At 38.0% G+C, this 23,316-nt stretch overlaps 1 protein-coding gene across 3 annotated transcripts in view; it reads left to right on the top strand.

Moving 5' to 3' along the window:
- ITSN2 (intersectin 2) overlaps positions 1-23,316 on the top strand; it is an 85,340-nt gene that overhangs the window by 27,197 nt on the left and 34,827 nt on the right. For 2 of the 3 annotated variants that reach the window (XM_065681749.1, XM_065681751.1), the window contains exons 3-17: positions 3,856-3,948; positions 5,627-5,690; positions 8,118-8,281; positions 9,295-9,492; positions 10,340-10,436; positions 12,045-12,187; positions 13,364-13,427; positions 15,297-15,434; positions 15,552-15,637; positions 16,623-16,885; positions 17,578-17,727; positions 17,938-18,078; positions 19,003-19,090; positions 19,686-19,825; positions 22,496-22,632. In XM_065681749.1, the coding sequence (XP_065537821.1) occupies positions 3,856-3,948; positions 5,627-5,690; positions 8,118-8,281; positions 9,295-9,492; positions 10,340-10,436; positions 12,045-12,187; positions 13,364-13,427; positions 15,297-15,434; positions 15,552-15,637; positions 16,623-16,885; positions 17,578-17,727; positions 17,938-18,078; positions 19,003-19,090; positions 19,686-19,825; positions 22,496-22,632 (1,966 nt within the window). Of the gene's footprint in view, positions 1-3,855; positions 3,949-5,626; positions 5,691-8,117; positions 8,317-9,294; positions 9,493-10,339; positions 10,437-12,044; positions 12,188-13,363; positions 13,428-15,296; positions 15,435-15,551; positions 15,638-16,622; positions 16,886-17,577; positions 17,728-17,937; positions 18,079-19,002; positions 19,091-19,685; positions 19,826-22,495; positions 22,633-23,316 lie in introns of those variants that run through there. The other variant, XM_065681750.1, reaches the window with a different exon arrangement.

Here is a 23,316-nt window from a genome sequence, read left to right as displayed (position 1 = left end):
TCTAAGGAAGATCTTGGGGGGGAAAACGTCTCCCAAGTTCAGCATTTCTTGAGCTTTGATTCTTAAAAATGCAAAGTAGTCAAATAGTTAGCTTCTTCCAGATGGGTCTTGCTTCATGTATGAAGTTGTACAATTCCAAAGTAACCTCGTTTGAAGAATAATGATTTTATGAGAGATACGTACGGGTTTTCTTTTTCCGCTCTCCTCCAAAATTGTACCACCTACCGTTGGGAAAAAATATTTCTCTCTTGAAAATTTCCAGGAAACTTAAGGTAAATCAGAAAAGTAGAAATGTACTGTTCATTGGCTGCAGCAAAGCCGGTTATGAGTGCATGTCATGGCAACTGTGTTTCATTTCTGATTCTGAACTGATTTGTAAAAGTGTCGTAGTTCACAGCTGCTTGGTGCCAGCTCGGGATCTCTGTGGAGCCAAAGGTTCACCACTGCTCCATCAAGGAGATGCATGCCTCCTGCCTCATCAGAGAGCTGTCTGCAGAGTGGAGATGCCTGTGATTTGGTTTAGTGATTTGTGTGTGCCTTGTCATGAATAAGGATTAGGGTTGTGAGGAAGGAATAACAACAGTGATGTCTCTGGGCAAAATTAATTATTCCTTTTAGCTGGATCTGGCTTATGGGCAAGATGTTTCCCAGGCCTGGGATTGAAGGCATGTTAATGCAAACAAATGTTGAGCTAAGCCAGGTAAGTTTAGATGGTACACTTTGGATGGCAGGTGTTTCTCTGTGACTCTTCCTGCAACTTTGTCCTCCCAAGAAAAGGAATAGTCTTCCCTTTGTCACTGTTCAACATGCCCAAAACTTGGTTGTTTGTAAACAAGGCAGCGTAATTTTTCTCACCAGTGATACTGAGTGGCCAGTGTTACCACTGGTGGTAGCTTTGGGAAGCAGCCATAGTTTCTGTGAGGATGGAGGCACATTTTGATGGTGGCACACAGAACTGAGTTTCAAACTAATTTTGTCTGTGGTAAGTCTTTATTGTGATGGTCTCAGTTGTACTATAAGCAAGCACGGCAGTTACTTTGAAGATTGGTTTTGTGACGTGCTTTGTGGAATTGCTAAGACCTGTTGATACCCGTTGTTCAAAGTCTTAATTTCAGATAGACCAATGTGGTATTTTTGTTCCGTATTTTGAGGAATCTTAATTTAAATGGCACTTCCTATACCATTTCTGTAGGTTTTTTTCTTTTCTTATTTTGTTATTATAGTTTTTTCTTTTCTTATTTGTATCACCAACTGGTAACATCAAGAGTCATGAGCACGTGGTTACGCTAAAAACAAGCGCTTGCAATGCTTTAACCTTCCCTCTTCTGTTCTTTGTTTCTGTTTTGCACTGGAGTAGGTGTTGGAAAAAAACTGAATCCTTTAATGAAGTAATGTTGGGTGGGCCTTGAATGCTCACATTGTGAATCCCTCCCATAAATATTGGGTGGGGTTTTTTAAATTTTCTTCTTTCAAACACTTCTGTTTAACATACTTTCATTATTCAATGGTTATAAACATGTATTCATAAAAGAATGATCTGTTCTAGTTCGGGCTGAAAATGGCAGATGCCCTCTCTTAAGTGATGCTAGGTTAAAACTTTCTCTGGGACTTTGAGCAGTTGCTAACAGGCACCAGATATCTCACTATCAGAGACAGGAGAGCTGTGCTGACTCGAAGGTATGCTGTTCTCTAGACCCTAACTCCTGCTAAAAAACCCCACCGCATATTACTTTGCAGACTTAGCATCTAGGGGATGGCAGCTTTGGAAGGACTTTGTTTGGATACTGCCTTGCCTTGTCCCTCCCCCATCTCTTTTCTGGTTGGAATTTGGTGCATGTTTTCATTCAACCTTCTAAATTAAAAGATGTTCTGATATCTCCTTTTAAGATGTTTATCTTAAACTTCAGGGTATTACTGAATGTTGGTAAGTGTTAAGAAAGACGTGGCTACAGTTGTCTGAACTGAATGCGTTTTCTCTGAACGTTTATTTACAAAATATGTGTATTTTGATATATTTACTTTAAAGAAAACCAGTCAAATGATGTGGGAGAAGGCCGGCTTTACATATTAAGGTTTACATATTAAGGCTTACCAAGTTATTTTCTTCCATGCCTGTAAACCAAACAAACAATGGAGAGTGTTTGGGGTTTTTTTGATGGAGGCACCAGGTAAAAAAGAGCTTTTCAGTCTCCGTCCTCAGGGATAGGGAAAATCTGAAATCCTTACCTTTGAAATAAATTATAAGTAGGTTGGTCTTTTTCAGGAATTGCATTCAGTCTCCTGAAACATTCACACAATGCACATTTGATAATGTGTGTCCATAGTTACCACATGCAGCCTACAAGAAAACCTTTTCATTGAGGCCACATTAAAAAGAAAAAGGCATATCCTCAAGAGAGGGAACCAAAACACCAAATCCGGGTGCGTAAAGGTTGTATCCTAATGCCCTGCCACCTTTTCTGTCATTCATATCCCCCACGAGCTTCTGGTTTGGTCTGGGTGTTTTCTTTAGGATTTCCCTACTGAGAGGGAATTAATTTGACAGGAGGATGACAGTCTTAACAGGACTTTCTTAAGAGGAGACATTTAGTTATTTTGGAAAATGTGTCTGCATAGGCGGATAAACACAGGTGAGAGATGATGAACATGGTTAGCATGTCTATACTGGCAAGTACATCAGCATGCAGTTCCTTTCCTGTGTTGCTGTTTTCTTAAAAACAGTGAAAACTGCTGAAATTTTGTAGATTCAACACTTTGAAAAGAGGTTTATGTAGGGAAAAGAGGAAGCATTTTATAGTAACTTTCTTTCAAATTCTTGTCCGTTTTAAAGCAATTTGGTAGTATCTTATTAGAAGAATTATTTATTCCCTCAGTTCTTTTAGTGAGCAATACAAATGCTTGAAGAACAGATTAACAGTTCTTTGGAAGTGGTAATGCTTAATAGAATGTATTTTAAAAGTAGTAATCTTTTAATACTGTTTTGGGGGTTTCCATTCAGAATTTTGGCCAATTCTTGCCGATCTTGTAGATTTGAAAAATTAGACTCTTATCAAGAACTTCCCAACTAAAACTTCTTCCTACTTAAAAAGCAAACCCAATTATTCTGGCAATCTGCTTTCCTGACAAAGGGCGCCCACCCTGACCTTTTCTCCAGCAGGTCGGAGCATTTCTGAAAGTCACTTTGGGTCTGCCAGCTCTATCAGCACAGTTCTGTAAACATGATCATTCCCTGCAGTTTCTCTTTGTTACTTTGAGGCTGTAATATTTAACACCTTTTTTTTTTTTTTTAGCATTGAAAAATAGTAAGTGGAAATCACATGCTGCTCAAAAACTCAAAATGTTACGCCTTTGTCAAACAAACCAACATATTTCTGTAGCAGTCCCAATTTTGAAGTATTGGTAAAATGAAGCATGAGTCTTTTTGGCAGCTGTAGGGTGTTAGCCCTCTATATGAGAACCTTTAAGTGACATGGAATGCCATTTGCTGATCGGTGAATCAGGGGAGCATTTGGTTCACGCAGGGTATGGTGAGGAACATGCATCCTGCCCAGTCTGCAAACAGTCAGCAGCAGCAGGAAACTGCATTGCACCAGGTTTGAAGGACGACAGAGCATCTTTGAAAGCTGACTGTAAAGAGATCTAGCTGAGGAATTGTCTCAGCTAGCACTTGCACATCTGGGAAGCAGGTTTGTGTTTCATAACATCCTTGCCAAACTGGTAGGAGCTGGGTGTGCCTAGATCTAATTTTGTCTCTTGAGAAACCAAGCTTTTATTTTGCAAGTGATGTGTTTGATTTTAAAACTTTTTCAGTTGGTTTGGTTGTTCAGTGTTTTGTTTTTGCTTTTTGTTTCTTAGGAGGTCCAAATATATGGGCCATCACCTCTGAAGAGCGGGCCAAACATGACAAGCAGTTTGATAGCCTTAAACCCACAGGAGGCTACATTACAGGTTGGTCTGAGATTCTGGACTACACATTAACTTCTGTGTATGCATAAGTATCCTTGTAAAACAGTTTGCAAACTACGTCCTGTTTCTAGCCCTTTGTTGTGTGACTAATTACCATATTCTTTGGACAAACAGCCACGGGTTATTATTAAACTTATACAAGCTTTTGGCTGAAGTGTGGCACAGGAATATTCTTTTATTAACCCTGTCACTTCTGCAGCTAGCAGTGATGTGCTGTCTAGGTTCAAAATCAAAGAGTATCAGGCGAAATCTATGCTTAGATGGGAGGCTGCCAAGTAGCACTTACAGTAGCTATTATGGCATGTGACGCCACAGACACCAGAAGTGGCTCTTCTCTGTCTGAACAGTGTTAGAGAATACTGTGCTGTTAGATAGCTTTGTTTTGGAGGAAGAGGCGGGGAGAGAGATGCTGACAGTATGTCCTTGTTAATGACTGCTTGAAATTTATTAACCCTTGGGCCTTCAGTGAGTTCTGGATAGGCTAATGGCATTTTGCAATGGCCTGCTGTCAGTTCCAGTTGCATTCAGCTGCTTCTCCTCTGAAACAACTGGGTCATGTTGCTGTGCATATCAGAGTTTGCAGTTTTTAAGAATCTGCTTGTGATATCAAGAAAAGACTCAAGCTCACTGGCAAAAAATCCCCATTCTTAAATCAAGTGTGTGCATGGGCACTAAAGACTGCCCATAATTGTTTCTACCTGCCTAACTATCTGCTGATGCCCTATCTGGTGGTTCCGCTGCCTCAGCTTTTCTTCTTTTGGGACCAAAAAGGACTGAGGTGGGAAGTTGTCTGCTTGGAACATTCATGTCTTTTGGCTAAGTGATACATAACTGCTGCTCTGGCCACACAGCACTGGGAGGTTGTGTTTACCACTAGCTGAAAAGTATTCAGTCCCAGGGACTACCCGTAGGCCACATCTAGCTCTTACCTGCACATATGTCTGCAGGCTTCATTATTTATTTGGCAACTGCTTGAAATGAAAGGTGGTATATGAATATAAGGGAAGAAAGAGGTGAAAGAATAACCTGAAGTCTTAGCTTGAAGCATCTGTAATTCACTCATAGGTAGGCATTAACACCATTATCCATGTTTTACTACATGTTTGTTCACAGCACGATCAGTGCCAGTTGGTTTGGATCTTGATATGAGGTTGCACAATAGTTCCCGTTCCCTTCCTGAAATACTGAAATAGTGGATGTTTTCTGATGGAACAGAAAATTATTCAAAATGTGATATTCTCCCAGATTTTCTGGAGAAGCAATACTGGCTCAAGTTAGATTGGATAAAGGAGAAGGAAAGAAGTAGCATGCTCGCTGTTTCCTGTCAAAGCAATTGGTTCAGGACTAAATTTTCAGTCATTTTTACTTCTCTAAATCTTGCATCTTTAAAACTGTTAGCAGCTGCTGACTTGTGGCCTGTTAAAGCTTTTTATAACTATCTGAAATTACTTCTCAGAGCAAAGATTCAGGATTGCAGAATACATGGGTAGCTGCCAATCACTGTCACTAAGGAAAGGGTTAGGTGATATGAAACTGGAAAGCTTGGTATTTAGCATGCTGGTTCCTTTTTGAAACTTTGATCCCACAAGGGAGTACAGAGATCTTCTCAAAATCTGTGTCTTTAGTGTAAAAGTCTGTCTGTCTTTCCTGTTTATCATAGGTGATCAAGCACGTAACTTTTTTATGCAGTCGGGTCTACCAGCTTCAATCCTTGCTGAAATATGGTAAGGTATTCTTTTTTCTTAGGAGATGTGTAGCATTCAAGTACTATCTTCAGTATGATGTGTTGTCTCAAAGAGGCTTTCAGCAGTTGAAGTAGGGGTGTTGTCTGAATCGTTATTTTAATTAAAAAGCAGTATCTTTTTAAATATTTCTCATGATGTTAATTCAGATTGTATCATATTGAAGACAGCCTTTTTAAACTGTAGTAAGTGCTTGAAAAAAAAATGATAAATTGCAAGACTTTCATGGAAGGAAGTGCCTGTTGGACTGCCACAAAGGTTAAGCCCTATCTTTATATTTTTTATAAATACATATAAGAGCAAGTGGTGATAGGACAAAGGGGAATGGCTTTAAACTGAAAGGGGATAGATTTAGATTAGATATTAGGAAGAAATTATTACTGTGAGGGTGGTGAGGCGCTGGCACAGGTTGCCCAGAGGAGCTGTGGCTGCCCCATGCCTGGCAGTATTCAAGGCCAGATTTGATGGGGCTTTGAGCAACCTGGTCTAGTGGAAGGTGTCCCTTCCACTAGAAGGGGGCTTGGAACTAAATGAGATTTAAGGTTTATTCCAATTTCATGGTTCTCCATTTCTATGATTTTTAATAATATAATGGAAAAGGAGGTAAAAAAAATAACATTTCAAATAACAATAAAGAGAAAAGAGGTAAATAATGGATTAATGAATTGCTGGAGATACCAAATTGAATGATATTTGAAATACTGGTAACCACTAAAATGGCAATAAGGTTAAGAATGGGAAAAAATATATACTACTAAACTGGGAATGGAAAATACACTGCAAGTAGAAGACAGGAAAAAAAATCTAAAGCCACAGAAAGTGTTAGTAGAAGATCAGTTATACTACACTGAGAAATCTCCATCTCACAGTTCAGAGACCCCACCTCTGCAGTACTGCATTCAACTTCGGGGCCCCCAACAGGACATGGACCTGTTGGAGTGAGTCAAGGGGAAGCCACAAAGATGCTCAGAGGACTGGAGCACCTCTGCTGTGGAGACAGGCTGAGATCTGGGCATGTTCAGCCTGGAGAAGAGAAGGCTCCAGGGAGACCTTAGGGCAGCTTCCAGTGCCTTAAGGGGGCGTACAAGAAATCTGGAGAAGGGCTTTTTTACAAGGGCGTGGAGTGACAGGAAAAGGGGGAATGGCTTTAAGCTGAAAGAAGGGAAATTTAGATCATATATTAGGAAGAAATTCTTCACTGTGAGGGTGCTGAGGCTCTGGCACAGGTTGCCCAGAGAAGTTGTGGCTGCCCCATCCCTGCCAGTGTTCAGGACCAGGTTGGACAGGGCTTGGAGCAACCTGGTCTAGTGGATGGTGTCCCTGCCCATGGCAGGGGGCTGGAACTGGATGATCTTTAAGGTCCCTTCCAACCCAAGCCATTCTATGATAGCAGTCAATGCTACAATACAGAAACTAGAAAAACACCTGTTCTTTGCAGCATATATGTGGTGATTGCAACACTTCTCAGTCTGCACTGAATACTGTGTTCATTTTGGAGTACTTGGTTGTTATCAAGATACATATGTGCTAAAAGGCACACAGTGGAGGCTCATAATAAGAATAACTCCTTGTGTGGGAGTTGTGAAAAAATATTAATGAAACTAACTAAATGCAAACTTAGTTTCTTCTTCAGACTCTTAAAGTGCCTAGAAAAGAGTGGTAAAGAAATTTTTGCATAGGGTCTTGGGGATTTATAATGAATAGTAACAGAATGATAGGCTAAATGTAGCTTAATGCTAAGTCTAATTTTTTTTTGTCCTTCCTGATTTTATTTACACTCCTCTGCTCACTCCTCACATCTACTCAGATTTCGTATTTTCTGTCTGACCAGAAATTCAGTCTTTTTATGGATGCACTGTTGCATATATTTTCTGTTGTAATTAAGTTTATTTGCCAAAGTGTCAGAGGAAGACAATGCAGATGTCAGGCTTAAAAAACCCTCACATTTTGTGATTTAATGGAGTTTTCATAGTGGGTGTATAGTGCCTTTAGCAGGTTTCTCCATCCTCCTGTTTTGGATCCTTGCATTTCTTCATTATATTACCAGACATAAATTTAAAATAATTAGTTTGGCTAGTACCACAGAAAATAGTCTAGCAGAGGCAGCAGGTCTGTCCACTGAGCAGAGGACTACTGCTTTTCCAAGTGACTTCCTTCTTTCTCAAGTTTTTAATATACAGCAACTTAAAAACTGAACTCTGCAGTAGGCAACCAAGTGTGTAGTCAGACTTCTGAGGGTTCGAATGTCATTAAAAGTAGAAAATCTGTAAATGGTTGCAAGAATTTTCTTGTTTTCTTGTACAAAACCAGTAAACAAAACTGATAGAAAAGCTTCTCATTAAGTGAAGAAGTTAAATTTGCTTTTTTTCCTTGTGGGCTTTTCCAATTTTATTTTATTTCGGTTTTAAGGACACTATCGGACCTGAACAAGGATGGAAAAATGGATCAACAGGAGTTCTCTATAGCCATGAAACTCATCAAGCTGAAATTGCAAGGACAGCACTTGCCTGCAGTTCTCCCTCCTGTCATGAAACAAACTCCAGTATTTTCACCGCTAATGTCAGCTCGCTTTGGTACTTATGAATACATAATTACTTAGTGTTCAGAGGTAAAAATCCACAGTTAATTGCAGCCAAATACAAGTGTTAATCTGACCATGACAGTTGAGTGAATCAGTGAAAAAAAACACAAGGATATTCTGATTTAGGAAATTCACAAAGTTACTTTCTTGACATTTTTGATAATTTCATTCTTTGAAGACACTTAATGGTAAACCTATTGAATTTTTGACATGAGGTGGAAGAAGGCCATTCACATCTGCCATCCCACTTGCAGGCTCTTATCTTGTACTGATAGTCTTTTTTTGTCTCCCTCCTACTCATCTAGCTATTTATACTTGGGATTTTTAAAGCTGAACTTAGTAAAGGTTAAAGTTTTGGTGGAACACTTACTTTAAATATTTTTTCAAAATGAATCAGCTTGTCTGGTTTGGTTATATGATCAATTGAACAGAATTATTTTAACTTTTTTTCCCCTTTCTGATGATGTTTTCAGATTCAGTGCATGCCTGTTGGTATTCTGTTGTTTTGTAGAACAAAACATACATAATGACTTGAGCTGTATTCCAAAATTAATGCATACTTCTATGCTGCAATGTATGCATATATCAATTGCACACATGACTTAAAATATCTGCCCATTGCTAAGCCTTGTGTGTTTGCATGCAAGTGCCTGCATTTATAGAGAGCTCTGGTTGGTATATGATTACTTCCTGTTAACTTTCTGTCATCTCATCTGCATACAAGGGTTATCTTCCACAAGGCTCATCCAGAAATTCAAGTGCCCTTAATCACTTCAGGCAGCTGCCTGAAAGAAACCATTTGCATGGGTCCCTAAGTAGGGACTTTGTACCAGTGTGGATCCTTCCAAGGCCAATGCTTGGAAGAGACTTAGTTCAGAAACATTATCAGCTTTTCCCTACAGAGGATTGTCACAACTTTGTGTAGTTTTTGCCTAGCACAGTGGACCCCATTTCTTGCTGGAGCCTCTGCAATATTAAATCATGAATTGTTGTCTTTTTCTCCAGGAATGGGTAGCATGCCAAATCTGTCCATGCCAACGTCTGTGTCTACGATCACACCATTAGCTAACATGTCTCTGACCTCCATGACTTCTATTCCTCCTTTGATTATGTCCACTCCCCTGGTGCCTTCTGTCAGTACGTCCTCGCTGCCAAATGGAACATCTAACCTTTTACAACCTTTGTCCATACCTTTCTCTTTAAGTAAGTACAGTGTTGTGGTTTAAGCCCAGCCAGTAACTCAGAACCACGCAGCCGCTCACTCACTCACCCTCTTTTTCTTCCCCCACTCCCGGAGGGAAGGGGAGGAGAATCGAAAGAATGCAACTTCCACAGGCTGAGATAAGAACAGTCCAGTAACTAAGGTAGAACACAAACCACTACTGGTGCCACCAATAATAATAATGATAAGGGAAATAACAAGGGAAGAGAATACAGCTGCTCACCACCCGCCCACCAATACCCATCCTGACCCGAGCAGTGATCTAGCCCTTCTGGGTAACTGTGATGCGCTGTGGTATGGAATGCCTCTGTTTAGTTTGGGTCAGGTGTCCTGTCTCTGCTTCCTCCCAACTTCCCCTCCTCCCTGGCAGAGCATGAGACTCAGAAAGTCCTTGGTCAGAGTAAACATTACTGAGCAACAACTAAAAACATTGGTGTTATCAGCATTGTTCCTAGGCTGAAAGTCAAAAACACAGCACTGCATCAGTTACTAAGGAGAAAAATGACTGCTACTGCTGAACCCAGGACATGTAGTACAGTCCAGTGCTTGTTTTCAGAATTGTGAATCTTATTTTCTCTAGGGCTAATTCCAGACAGGAATGCTAATATTTGAACGCAAGTTTAAGAAAAAGTTACTAAAAATGTGGGTTTTTTTTCCAGGCTTCACATTTGTCAAATCAGTTCTAACTAGTTAACAACAAGGCACTGATCAAATTTTTGTATTTCTGTCAAAACCTTGAGTGTTTGTTACAAAACATTACCTTATACCAGGTTGTTTTACAGTTTTTGTTCTGTTTTTTTGTTGTTGTTGTTTGTTTGTTTGTTCCAGCACTGCCTCATACTGGTTCTTTAGGTGCCATGGCAGGAGGGTTTGGTGGCACTAATATACAGAAGGCACAGTCACTTATCGATTTAGGATCTAGCAGGTATGAAAGTTAAGTTTAAAATGGTTGTATTGTGAGTTGTATACCTTACAAAACTCATGGAAGATTTCTATTTTCAAAGTATATTAAAAATTAGTCTATTTAATACGACCTGTCAGGTCTGAAAATAGATTGTTTTGATATGCACAATAATGTTTTCAGTAGTCTGGCAAATCTGTCAGAAGTAGGAGAAGAGTTCAAACGCAAGAAGGCGGTGCCAAATAGAAGGGAAGGTAGCTCGTTAGTAAATAGAAGTAAAATTTCCCAAGTGGTTATAAAAGCAATGTTTATGGATTGATGTGCTCATTCATTATAGAGGGCATCATGTAATGAGCAGGCTTGTATGAACAGTATTTGTTATAAATATTTATGCATTAATTTGTTTTATGAATAATACAAGATTATGAATCTTTGTAGTCAGCTGCTCTGCTTCACTGATTTTAGAGCTTTGCCGTAGACAAAGTGAGGGATTAGACCTACCTGTCCCATTTGACATCAAGAGAACAGTCTCCCAAAAGACAGTACAGGGGGCATCTCAGCCCAGCTGAGTTCTGGAAGGGGACTCAAAAAAGGTGCACCTTCGTTTCTGTTGATACAAGTCATCTAGGATGAACATGTCTTACTTTGGGCTCCTTGTGCAGGCACCTGATGCTAGCAGATGTTCAGTGAGATGGTTGTAGATATGGTGTGTGTCTGTAATCATCTCTGAGCTTTTTTTTTTTTTCTTTTTAACAAAAGCTTTTCTTTCCTGGTGTTGTAGTGTTACAAAGTAGCTCTCCTTCAGTGTTACTGTTGACAGCATTTTCACCCTCACCTTACCTAATTCCATGGAAAGGATGTCTGTCCAGCATCAGGCTGGAAAGGCTTTGTTTCTGTCAGCATTCTTTATTGCCTTGAATAACACTGCAAAGTTTTTTTTACTTGACAGAATAGGGGGTTGCCTTAAATAAGGCAGGCCGGATGCACCTGGTTTTGTCTGATCTTCAAAGATGGGACACTGTGAAAATGCTGGGACTCACAGGTAGAAGGTTTATAGGTATATCTAAACACTCCATCGGCACTATTCTGCAAAAATTGAATGAGTTGGAAAAAATCCAGTCAGCCTGTCATTGTCACTAATGGAAAGAAGAGATAGAGGTGGAATATAGTGACTTTTAACAGCATTAGAAGCTGGTTTTTGCATGTCAGTATATCAGATAACTTTTTATGCTTATGGTTGTTCATTTGCATACATCTTAAAATTGCTTAGACATCTGCCCAATGCTTCACTGCCCTTGTAAATGCTCGTATGAAATTTGAGATGTTTTCCTGTGGTTTTCTATAGTCGTATTTTGCAGTGGTGGACTGATGAATTAGGTGGCCTGTGGTAGCAAGGGAACAGGATCTTGATTTCAAGAGTTTTGGTTCAGATATGCGTTCCTATTTTCACAGTGAAATCACATAGTAGTGTTGAAAATATTTATAGCACATTAACAGAGGTAAAACTTTGTGAAAGTTGTTTTATGTTACCAGAATATACTATATGTGTTCTGTTTTAATGCCTGTTTATTAAGCTAAATAACTTAGAATTCTTTGTTTCTTTTTCTTTCCTTTTCTTAAATTCTGTTACAGTTCAAATTCTTCCTCTAGTGCTTCACTAGCTGGGAATTCACCAAAGATTGTATCCTCGGACTGGGCAGTCCCTCAGGCCTCCAGATTAAAATACAGACAGAAATTTAACAGTCTTGATAAAAGTATGAGTGGTTATTTATCAGGTGAGTATAGCATTTGATACGGAGTGGGAAAACCAGCAGTGTTTTCTTGGGGATGGAATTCCGGCTTGGGGTTTGACTTGCGTATGAAATAAAAAGCTGAAATCTATATAAAAAGCTGAGACCTATGCAGGAGATAGTGGGCTTCAGCTGCTGGTACCAATCAGCCAAGAAATGAAAATAACCATCAATTTACTGGCTTGGACACTGTGTTAGACCTGGGGGAGTCTAAGGAGTCAGAAGTCTCCTCAGGTAGACTGAAGCTACAGCAGCTGTCAAGGGGAAGAGAAGAGTAGTAATAGTGGGATCTAACTAAAAGAGCCTGAGAACCAGACTGGGGAATTTAGCTCCCTAAAGTCAGCAGTCATTTTCCAAGCATCACTCTTTGGACTGAGACTCTTTCTTATGACTTTATAAAATTGAGGACATCTCACAGTCATTTTTTGTGGCATGCGCTCCTATGTATGCGTATTAGTAATTGCTTAGATATTTGGGCTCTTATCTTTTCAAAGAAAGCAGTTTGGGAAGGACACTGGAACTGCAGCCATTCATTAGTACTTTTAAAAAGTAATTTAAGGGAGTCATTCCTTTCTGATTTTCAGTGACGTTTGTGCTGTGCCACAGCATTATGATCATTTTGGAAGACTCCACACAAAATTAATACAAGAGTAGAGTTTTGTTAAAAAGTTCTGACAAAACTGGATTACTCACTGCACAGTAGAGCACTTGTCTAGAAGTTAGTAGGTGTAAAGTCAGTGTGTATGTCTGTAGCTGATTACATTTCCTATTTTAAATAAACCCTTGCCAAGAAAGGGACTCAGTGCTTTTTATCTTGTTCAGTTGATTTTGGGCTGAAGGTTTCATTGACCTGCCCAGAAAGGTAGACAGTCAGCTGTGCTTTTGAAACAGCTGTGGAGATTACCATAAATACCTATTTTTCATGTCAGCTTTTCTATTAGGTGCTCTTGACTGAAAAAAACACAAGTATTTACATCTTCATTGTGTTCAGGTTGTAAAGCCTATTGTTAAGCCTGGAAGTAAAGCCAACTGTCAGCCACTGATGAAAGTGGATTAAATTAATATTAAAAAAAACATGCCTCAGTTCGTGACCCATTTTTTGCTACTTGTAAATCTTTGTTCAAAGTGTTATTTTTATTAAAATTTTAAATTTTTACTAAGGATTTCAAGCAAGGAATGCTCTTCTGCAATCAAACCTTTCACAGACTCAGTTGGCTACTATTTGGTAAGTTTAGTTACTGATTACGAATTCAGTGTGTTTATGGTGTTAAGAGAGGAAATGTACTGTATTAAATAAGAAACTACAGAGGGAAACCATAGATTTAAAATCATAAACTGAAACTAAGCTGTTACTAAAACTAGTTTTTTAATTAGTTCTGTTTCAAAAGATACCTTGACTCTATATTTTTTCATTCTTTTTCTTTGTTAAACTCCGTCTAATAGTGCTGATACTAATTTCAGTTTTTGATTCGGTGATGTGCTAGTTTAACTGAGGTGAGGGTTTGTTCATTCTAGAAGGATTCAGAAGTCAAGCTTGTCCATTTTAAAATGTGGAGGAAGATTTAAAATTAAGTTACCTTTCAGCTTTTTAGAGTTTTACTGAGGTTCTTATAAAGATATCTGCATATTACACATTTGTTAAGACTTATCTTTACTGTGGTGGTGGAAGTGTTTACAGTTGTCTGAAAGCTTGAATAATCTGCTCTGCTGGATTATGCCTTCAAACATAACTCAGATGTTACGCATAAAATATACTGGCTGAGCAGACTTCACAATAGCTTGGTGCGTTACATCCCTTTCCGAGTTCCCTTTCTTCTTCCTCTTTATCTCAGGACAGTCATTTGTTTGTGACTAGCAGCAACAAGCTGAAATGTTCCTTATATTTGTTCAGCTTGTTTGATTGTGCGCTGTGAAAGTAAAAATGGAGTGTCAGGTTGTATTCCTCTACTCTGGAGTATGGGGAAATGAAACAGGTGTATAATGACTGTTTCCCTCCTGGGTGCCTAGCCTGATATCAGTAACTCATGTGAGGAGGTCTGTGTACCCCTGTAGAGAGGATTAACAGCCCAAGTTTCAGTTTTGCCCAAAGTAAGGAATTACCAGTATTTCTACTGGTGTGCTATATTCATGGGAATTACTGTAATGGTATTGTTAAGTGTGAATAGTGCTGGCCTGCGAACATAATAAAAATCCCGTTTCATCATCTCCTGCTTTTGTTTTTCGCTGTGGTGTGTGTGTGTTGGGTTTTTGTTTTGTTGTTTCCTTTTTGATTTTAGCAGGGTTTGGTGGGGGTTTTTTTAGCTGCCCTTTTTTCTTTTTTTTTTTTTTTTTATTAACAAGCAGTTATTTTACTAAGTGTTAAAACTTCAGTGAGCTCTAAAGACACATTGCAGCAATGTGATCTACACAGACAGTTCCTTGAGAAAGGTTCCTGCCTTTTGGCAGGAAAAGGTTCCTTTTCTTTCCTGCAGCTCTGGAAACATTTCACTGGTTTACCCCCAATACACTCACCACTCCAGCTGTGTGGAAAGCATTTTGTAGGCTAATCATACAATTGTGTGGTTTGCCCTCTCCTTAAAGAGGGTAGGTAATCTTTTCCTCACTCATTGCAGTGTACTCTGGGGCAGCTCACATCTTCCCTGCGCTGTTGAGAAGATTCAAGGGGAAAAAAGAATTCTATGCAAAGTTTCCTGTTGTAGAATTTGTTGTGATTGTATGTAATGTTTTGTTTTATTTTGTTTAATTAAAAAAAAGTATGGAAAAGTGGTTTCTAGCATTTTGAGCTCGTTAAGAATGATGCTGGATTCTCTTCCCAGTTCGCCTCCTGATGATGCAGTAAATCAAGAGATGTCTCTTAACCTTTCCTATCCTTTTGGTGTATTTTATGAAAACATCTGAATAGCAGTACATTATTAAAAAAAATAATATCTGCCTTCATGAACTATTCATGTTATTAATTGTAATTATTTTTACCAGGAAATTTCACAGGAATTCTCTATTTTAAAACTAATTTTTAGAGTAAATTGTTTCAGTTGTCATTTGTGAATGATTGTGATGCTTGGTTCTAATCATTATTGTTGTTAAAACTGTGCAGGTCACTAGCTGATATTGATGGAGATGGACAGCTGAAAGCTGATGAGTTTGTGTTAGCCATGCACCTAACAGATATGGCCAAAGCCGGGCAACCTCTGCCACTGACTCTGCCTCTTGAACTGGTACCACCTTCTTTCAGGTACATCACTGAGGGCAGTGAAACATAATACATGTTCAATGAAATATTTTTTTTATACAAAGAAGAGAACTGTGTTATTTCTCTAATAATGGTGAGCTGGTTTCTTTTTTCATCCAGGGGTGCAAAAAATACTGAAAATATAAATGGAACTCTGCCATCTTACCAGCCTGTGCAAGAGGAGGAGCCGCAGAAAAAACAACCCGGTAAAATAGGGTTCGCATTCTTAATGTATAAGGCTGTCTTTGCAGGGCATTGAAACATTTAGAAAGTGGAAGACACAATCAAATCGCTAGGGAGCTACCTTTCGGAAGATAGATCCCTTTTAAATTGGATGGTAGGAGGGTTGTTAAGTGGAAGCAGACAGCCTATTACATCTAATAGGATTGAGAAGGCAGAAATAAGGGCTGTTTTTAGCTGCAGGAAAGGAAAAGTGTGCTGATTAATAATGTATTTTAGAGAAGAAATCCTTTATGGCCAAATACTGCCATGCTACTGCAAAATTGTTTTTTTCCAGTTTGAAAGTTCCAGATGTTACTTTGTTCTGAACATTTGGAAGCAGGGGGTCCCAATGTAGTTTAAATCTCTGGAAACTAGATGCAACTTGCACGTAACATGGATTCTACTGTTGACTCCCTGATTCTACCAGCAAAGGTCTCTTACATGCACACTGCAAGACATGACTTGCCTCTGTTTTTGGAAGGGTGGTTGCTGGGAGCCTAAACCATTTCTTTGCATCTCTTTTTATCCTATGCTGCAGTAATTGAACTTGATCCTGGGTTTTTTCTGCTGTTTTTAACTCCAGGAACTTTTACAGGGAACACCCTTAAAACCGAAGTGCTTTCTCTTTGTGTTAATGTTTCTTGCACAGTTGAAAACCTTTTTAACAGAATATAGTCTTTCCTAGCTTGTAAAATGTGTTCTTTCATGTTTCCGCTGAAATTCAAATAATTTTCTTGGTTGGTTTTAAACTACTCCCCCCACACACATTGGAGTAGTCTTAGGAAAATTTAAAGGTATTTTTGAAAAGAAAACTTACACTTTAACAAATGCAACATGCTTATATCATCCATGACCCAACAACCTGAGCTTGCCAAGAAGAAAGTATCTACATTTAGTAGCATAACCAAAATACTTGTTTGAGGGCAGTGTTTTGCACAGAACAGAAATAACTACCTTTCTTTATTTTAGTGACATTTGAGGACAAAAGGAAAGCCAACTATGAGAGGGGAAATATGGAGCTGGAAAAACGCCGTCAGGTCCTGTTGGAACAGCAGCAGAGAGAGGCTGAACGTAAGGCTCAGAGAGAAAGAGAAAAACAAGAGCAAAAAGAGAGGAAACGTCAAGAACTGGAACGGAAAAAACAACTGTTACTGGAAAAGCAGCTGGAGAGACAACAAGAGTTGGAAAGACAAAGGGAAGAAAAGAAGAGGAAAGAAATAGAAAGGCGGGAGGTTGTTTTCTGGAAATTATTTTTGTTTAATGCTTTAAGGAAATATGTGCATGCATATACAGTATTCACTTGACAGAGCATGCAAGGTTGGAATGCTGGCTTGGGTTCTGCCTCCTCACATGGCCATTGGCAAATTGTCTTGGAGAGAGACCATTATTTCTGTCTGAAATCATTGTATCTGTTGTAAATGAATCAAGTGTTGGTATAGGTTGAAGATTTTCAGAGCAGATGAGGTTTTCTTTGATAGATTTCTCAGAGTTATGCAAAAATCTGCAAGCCAGACAAGATTGTACTGAATTCATAATTGACAGTTGAATTTGAGACAGCTTTGCTCCTATTTGTTGTCTCAGCCATGTGTAAGACTTACTTGCATATTTTATATATAAAATACTCAAAGGTTATGAGCAATATATGTCTATGTGCTCATTTATGAGCATTATTCCACCCTAAACAGACTTTTACTCTGAATTATGTAGCTTTTCTTCATCCAGAGTTAAGAGGCATGGCATGAAGAATCTGATAGGATGACTTCCTCCATTCTTTGATGCTGAAATTTATATATAAGAACACTTTTCAAAAGACACTATATTGTGTTGCTGTTACGCTATTTAGAAACAGAGCACATCATATTAAATCATGGTCTCCAAGTTCTGCACCTCCATTATAATTTAAGGTAATGTAATTTTTGTGCAGGCAGCAAAGCAAGAACTTGAGCGCCAGCGACGATTGGAATGGGAAAGAATTCGTCGCCAAGAACTTCTTAATCAACGTAACAGGGAACAAGAAGAAATTGTCAGGTTGACCTCTAAAAAGAAGAGCCTTAATCTTGAATTAGAAGCTCTGGTAAGACAGAAGTTTCACTACACATCTTGAAACACTATTTTAAAGTATGTAAAGCTTAGAATCTACATTAATGGCCCACTAAGAGTTTATCGCTCTGTTTTAGATGAGGAATTTCAAACAGATAATTTGTGCTGTTTTAAATAATTGAACATAAACTTACCTGCCCACAAATTTAGTGTGTGGTATAATTGGTCTTTGATTTCTTTGTAGACGGACAAACATCAGCAGATCTCAAGCAGACTGCAGGATATTCGAAGCAGAAAGCAAATTCGAAAAACTGAACTGGAGGCTTTAGATAAGAAATATGACCAAGGGATCATGGAAGTTAATCAACTACAACACGAGCTTAAGGTTTGTAGCTTCCTGTTAAGCTTGTTGTTTTTCTTCTTATTATGTGTTTCCGTAATGCTGTTCGTAATACATCACCATAATAGTGTGAGGTGTCCCTGCCCATGGCAGGGGGGTTGGAACTAGATGATCTTAAGGTCCTTTCCAACCCTAACTATTCTATGATTCTATAAGGAGGAACAGTGAATCAGATTATAGTGGAGAGAAGAGGAAATCAGCAAGGTCATCAACATTGCAGAGGTTTTTAGTTTTATTTATGTTAAAGAAATTATTATATGGATTACAATAAGCTAATAGCTGAGTGAGGACAGTTATCAAAACCTCAGCTGTTCTTTTGTGAATCAGTAATAGTGATTTCTCTTTAATTATAAATTATTTTATGACTCCAGACTCAAAGTGTTATGAGGAATGTTTTTCTGTATTCAGAGCAAGTTGATCTTTGGGTTGAATTACCTTGCTGCTCTTCTTTAATTTGAATAGCAAGACATGAATTATTTCAAATCAGTTGACTACCACAAATCACCTTCTACTACAATTTTATGTAATGCGCCTATACATCAAGGGAAACTTCTTTTCTTGTTCCTGTGTGTCATGGAAAGTTACTGTTAGGCTTGGGACAGGCAACTCAAGTGTTCTCATGGTAATATTTACACTTCTAGCATGTCAGGGTTTTTTCCCAGCCGTGTTAATGTGTTTTGTTCAAAACTCATTCAATTTTAATAGTATAATTTATATTATAGTATAATTTATTTATAATATAAATACTGTTAGAGTATGGAAGTAATTTTTTGCTCTGCCCCGTAATGGTAACTTTGACCATTCACGTCATTAACATGAATTGAAGTTACGTTTGAAAATTCACCTATTTCTTCTTACTGATTTATAAACAACATTAAAAATCAGTTATGTTCTCTTCACTATCTACAGGAGTATCAGAATAAACTAATCTATTTAGTTCCTGAAAAGCAGTTGTTAAGTGAAAGAATTAGAAATGCTCAACTTGAAAACACTCAAAGTAAGTACCTGCAAATGTATTCTCTTCTGTTTGATTTCTGGCTTTTCATCACTTGTAAAAAATGCTGAATGATGCAGAGGTGTTAATTACACCTTGACTCTTCAGTTGTGCCATTTTAGTATTGTTTCATATGCATTCCTTTATTTCCTTCATGTTCTAAGTAAGGGACAAACAAACACATTTTTCTCCAGAAAGCACAGTTTTTGCTTGAAACTTCATACAGACTATGCAGCCCACAGATATTATTACACCTTGTCTTTTTTAATAGTGTAAACTCAAGGGAGTTTTATGTACAATTTCCACTGGTTCTAATGTCAAACCCACTAGAAGTCCCTATCTAGAGAAGCTTCCTATGGATTGGTGTGATATATGGAAAAAAAAAAAGACAACTTGCAAATTATTCTGTATTTATTACATGTAATACCTGTATGTCTCAGTTAGATGTTGTAGACATTTCTTCTTTGTGCTGTAATCAAATAGAAAGGTAAATCAAGGCATTTTTTGTGAGAAAAGAGGTTGGGAAGGTGTGTGTGTATATGAAAACAATTAGTGAAAACAAAAATGCTTGTAAAATTGCTTGTCTTCCCTTATGCAGGTACGGGAATCAGTTCAGTGCACGAAAAGTCCCTAGAAAAGGAAGAATTATGCCAAAGACTTAAGGAGCAATTAGATGCCCTTGAGAAAGAAACTGCTTCTAAACTTGCTGAAATGGATGCCTTTAACAGTCAGCTTAAGGTACATAGATTATCTAAATACTTAGCCTTAAGTTTCTTTTATTTCTCCATCCAGTCACACAGATTGGTGGCAATCTTACCAGTCTCCCAAAAAGCTTTCCCCAGCTTCCAGTGTGAAATAAGAATTGCCAAATGGCTTGGAGTAAATAATGCAATAAAAATGTACTTAAAACTATTGCTAGCATACTAAAATATAAACCTCTTGCTAATCATCGCTTTGCATGAATCAACTTTGCTCACTCTCAACTTTAGCCTTTGAGAATACCTTTTGATGTAAACATTATATTTTTCAGGCCTTTGCAAATTCTGTCCTTATAGTACTGTGGTTATATTGGCTAATGTTTTTGAATTGTGGACCGAACACTAAACTTTTATTGAATGTAGTACATGGTTTCATAGTGCATTGTACAAGATAAGGTAGCAGACTAAGGTATTGTCCTAAAAGTAAGCATAGGCCTCTTATTTGTGTATAAGGTAAGAAATACAGACCACTAGACCTGAAGGTGTTTTTGTTCCAGAGGCAGCTCTTGACTTGTCTAAAACTGGGTACAACTCTCAGGCAGGGCAGCATGCATCCACTTAACTTTACATGCCAGCTTACTCCTACTGGCACTGATTTGAACTTTATTCATAAGTTATGGATTTATGCTTGGTGAGCTTGAGGGCTCTGCACTCTCCAATTTTTCCAAAGAAAAATTTGTAAACGTTTAAGGAGTTTCTTTTATTTTTAAAAAATGGCTAAATGTAACATGCTTTTTTAGTTACTTGTTTATTGCATGGCTTGCTGTGTTCAATGGCTGCTTCCACAATTCAGTCATCCCTAAAATATGTTTTCAAAATACAGTGCAAAGATTAATTGGCTTTTTATCTGCCTTATCTTACAGTGTGAGAATATGGATGATTCTGTTCTTCAGTGCCTTTTGTCTCTGCTAAGCTGTCTCAACAACCTCTTCCTCTTACTTAAGGTTATTTTCTAATCTTTGGCTTTTTTGTTTTTTAATTATTTCGCAACTTTGCTCTGCTTACCCTTTCTGTTTGGATGTATAACTTCTATTAAATACATTTTCCTAAAAGGTAATTGATAGGCGCTTTGTGTTTCTGCTAGCTTTTACATCCTCTTAAAAACTTTTTTTACCTGCTTAGAAATCCAAACTACAAAATACCGATAGCCATTTTATTTCTTAATAGACTATGTTCACTAGTTTGCTTTACCAATGTATTTTTCTTTTCAGTTCACTTAACATTAACAAAAAAATTACTGTCTTAGATGGAAACGGTGTCTCTCTCACTTTTCCATCTGTTGCTCTCTCCCTATTCCATACATCTTAAACCGTGAATCAGGTTATATGATTTCTAGTCCAAGTTCAAAAATTCAATAGCATCAATATCCAGAATATGATACAGCAAGCACAGTGCTATTAAACCTGCAGATTAACCCAGTACTAAACCCTGCTTGCTGTTTTTCCTCAACACTGCTTTTGCCTGCCAGGGTCAGAAATCTGACTGAGAATTATTTATGAGAAAAAAAAAAAATCAGAATTACTGAAGTGACCTTTCCATTTTGGGTTATTCTGTCCTGAAATCGAAGATCTGAGAGTTTTTATAATGCAAGTTTATTTCCACAATGGTCCTCAAATTCTATGCAAAATTAGAAGTATTGTCATCTGAATGTGTTTGGGGAAAAATTGTGGTCAATTGCTTGATTTAGTTTGTTGCTACAAAAGCTTTCACTTTCATCTTGCTCTGTTCATATAGTTTGCACTGTATCTCTTAGTGTGGTTGGTAGAGGTGCATATGGTAGTGGGAATAGATTATTCTTAATTGCTTTATTTGCGTTTATGAGATCAGATATGAAAAGTCAGGGTATACGTGTTGCATTTTTCAGTGTGTGTATCTGTAGGATTCCTAAGAAAAAATAATGTAGCATCTTACAGGTGTTTTGTAACTTGGTGAAGTACGAGCTAAAGTAATTCTATTAATGTTGACTTTTTTTTTATTATTTCTGTAAATCTGATTATCCCAAAGATTCATGCTGATTTTTGTGCTGTGAAAAAGTTTGTTATCAGAGGCAGATGGAATAGGACTTGAAGGATGTGTTTAGAAGAGGAAAAGTTTACAAATGCAGGGAAACTCCAGTCTGAGTTACTGTCTTTAGGATATGGCTTCCCACAGGGGTCAGCCTGCTGGATATTTCTATAAAGTTCTGATTTAAACGTGGGACTGATTCTTCAGGAAGCATCACAAAGGGGAGCACCCTGCAGAAGGGATGCATTCTCATGTTTATTGTATTGTGTTGGTTTTCAGTTGAAGTCTGACTCCTATTGCTTATTTAAAATATGCTTCACTGCCTTCTGTGCCCTTAGATAATGTTGTGTTTGAGCACTCAGTTTTGTATCTTTCCTTCTCTTCTGTCATATTTGCCATTTCCAGCAGGTGTATGACTGTAAGGGCTCTTTGAAAGCCTGAGTTACATCAAAGGCTTTGCAAACCTGCCATCTACTTTTATACTTATGTTGATTTGACTTTTCTTTACAGTGACCTCCAAGGACTATTAATAACTTAATATTACATTGTCCATGTGTATTAAAACTTGGTTCACAAAATGTTAAAATGCCTGAATGCAAGATTGGTTTTGTTCCTTTTGATGTACTTCATTGCATTTCCTCCTTAGGACCTGAGAGAAAGTTACAGCACGCAGCAATTAGCCTTGGAGCAACTCCACAGGATCAAACAGGACAAAATAAGAGAGGTAGAAAAAAGAAGAGCTGAACTTGCACAGAAAAAGCGACTGGAAGACGAGGCTGCAAGGTACCATGTCTGAATGTATCAGTGTTGCAGTTTTTAAAGCAAAATAATGCTGTGGTGGCTTTTAAGATGCTGATTGTATTAAATGAGAGGTCTAATGAGTAAAAATATATCCTATTGAGTTCACTTAAGGGAAATGTTTTATATGGAATACCACTGGTATAGGATGGTTTGAATTTACTCTTTCCAATCTGTTTTTATCTTCTTCTTATAAAAACCCTAAAACTTATAATTCAGTTTTGATGGATAAATAAACCAGTCACTTTGCTATTAAGGTTTTGCTTCTTTAATAATCCTCACACATTTAAAATTCCTCATACATTGTGACTTGTTTTGCTAGCCTCTGAACATCTGTCCCATTTCCTTAAAAATACTTCTGACTGAGCAGTTAATAGGCTTTTGTTGTGTATATCTGGACAGTTGTGAGAATGATACTTTTGATACTTAAGACAAAAAGAAGGTAATTGACTGCTTAATTCCTATGTTAATCTTAAAAGCTGGATGAGTGATTGAGCTTTGAGTTTTAAATTTGGTTCCTTTTTTTAGGAGGACAGTAAGGAAACTCAAACTTGTTTTTTGAGAGGGTCATACCTTTACCTATATGATGCTGGTTTTGATCAGTCCAGCCTTGTATCAAGCACTCAAAACTTCTACTGTCCTCAGCTCTTGGTTTCACATGGTCTTGTT

Source organism: Lathamus discolor, chromosome 5 (assembly GCF_037157495.1).
Source record: "Lathamus discolor isolate bLatDis1 chromosome 5, bLatDis1.hap1, whole genome shotgun sequence".
NCBI classification, from domain to species: Eukaryota; Metazoa; Chordata; class Aves; order Psittaciformes; family Psittacidae; genus Lathamus; species Lathamus discolor.
Note: the sequence above shows the minus strand (reverse complement) of the source record. Positions and strands in the feature narration are given on the sequence as shown.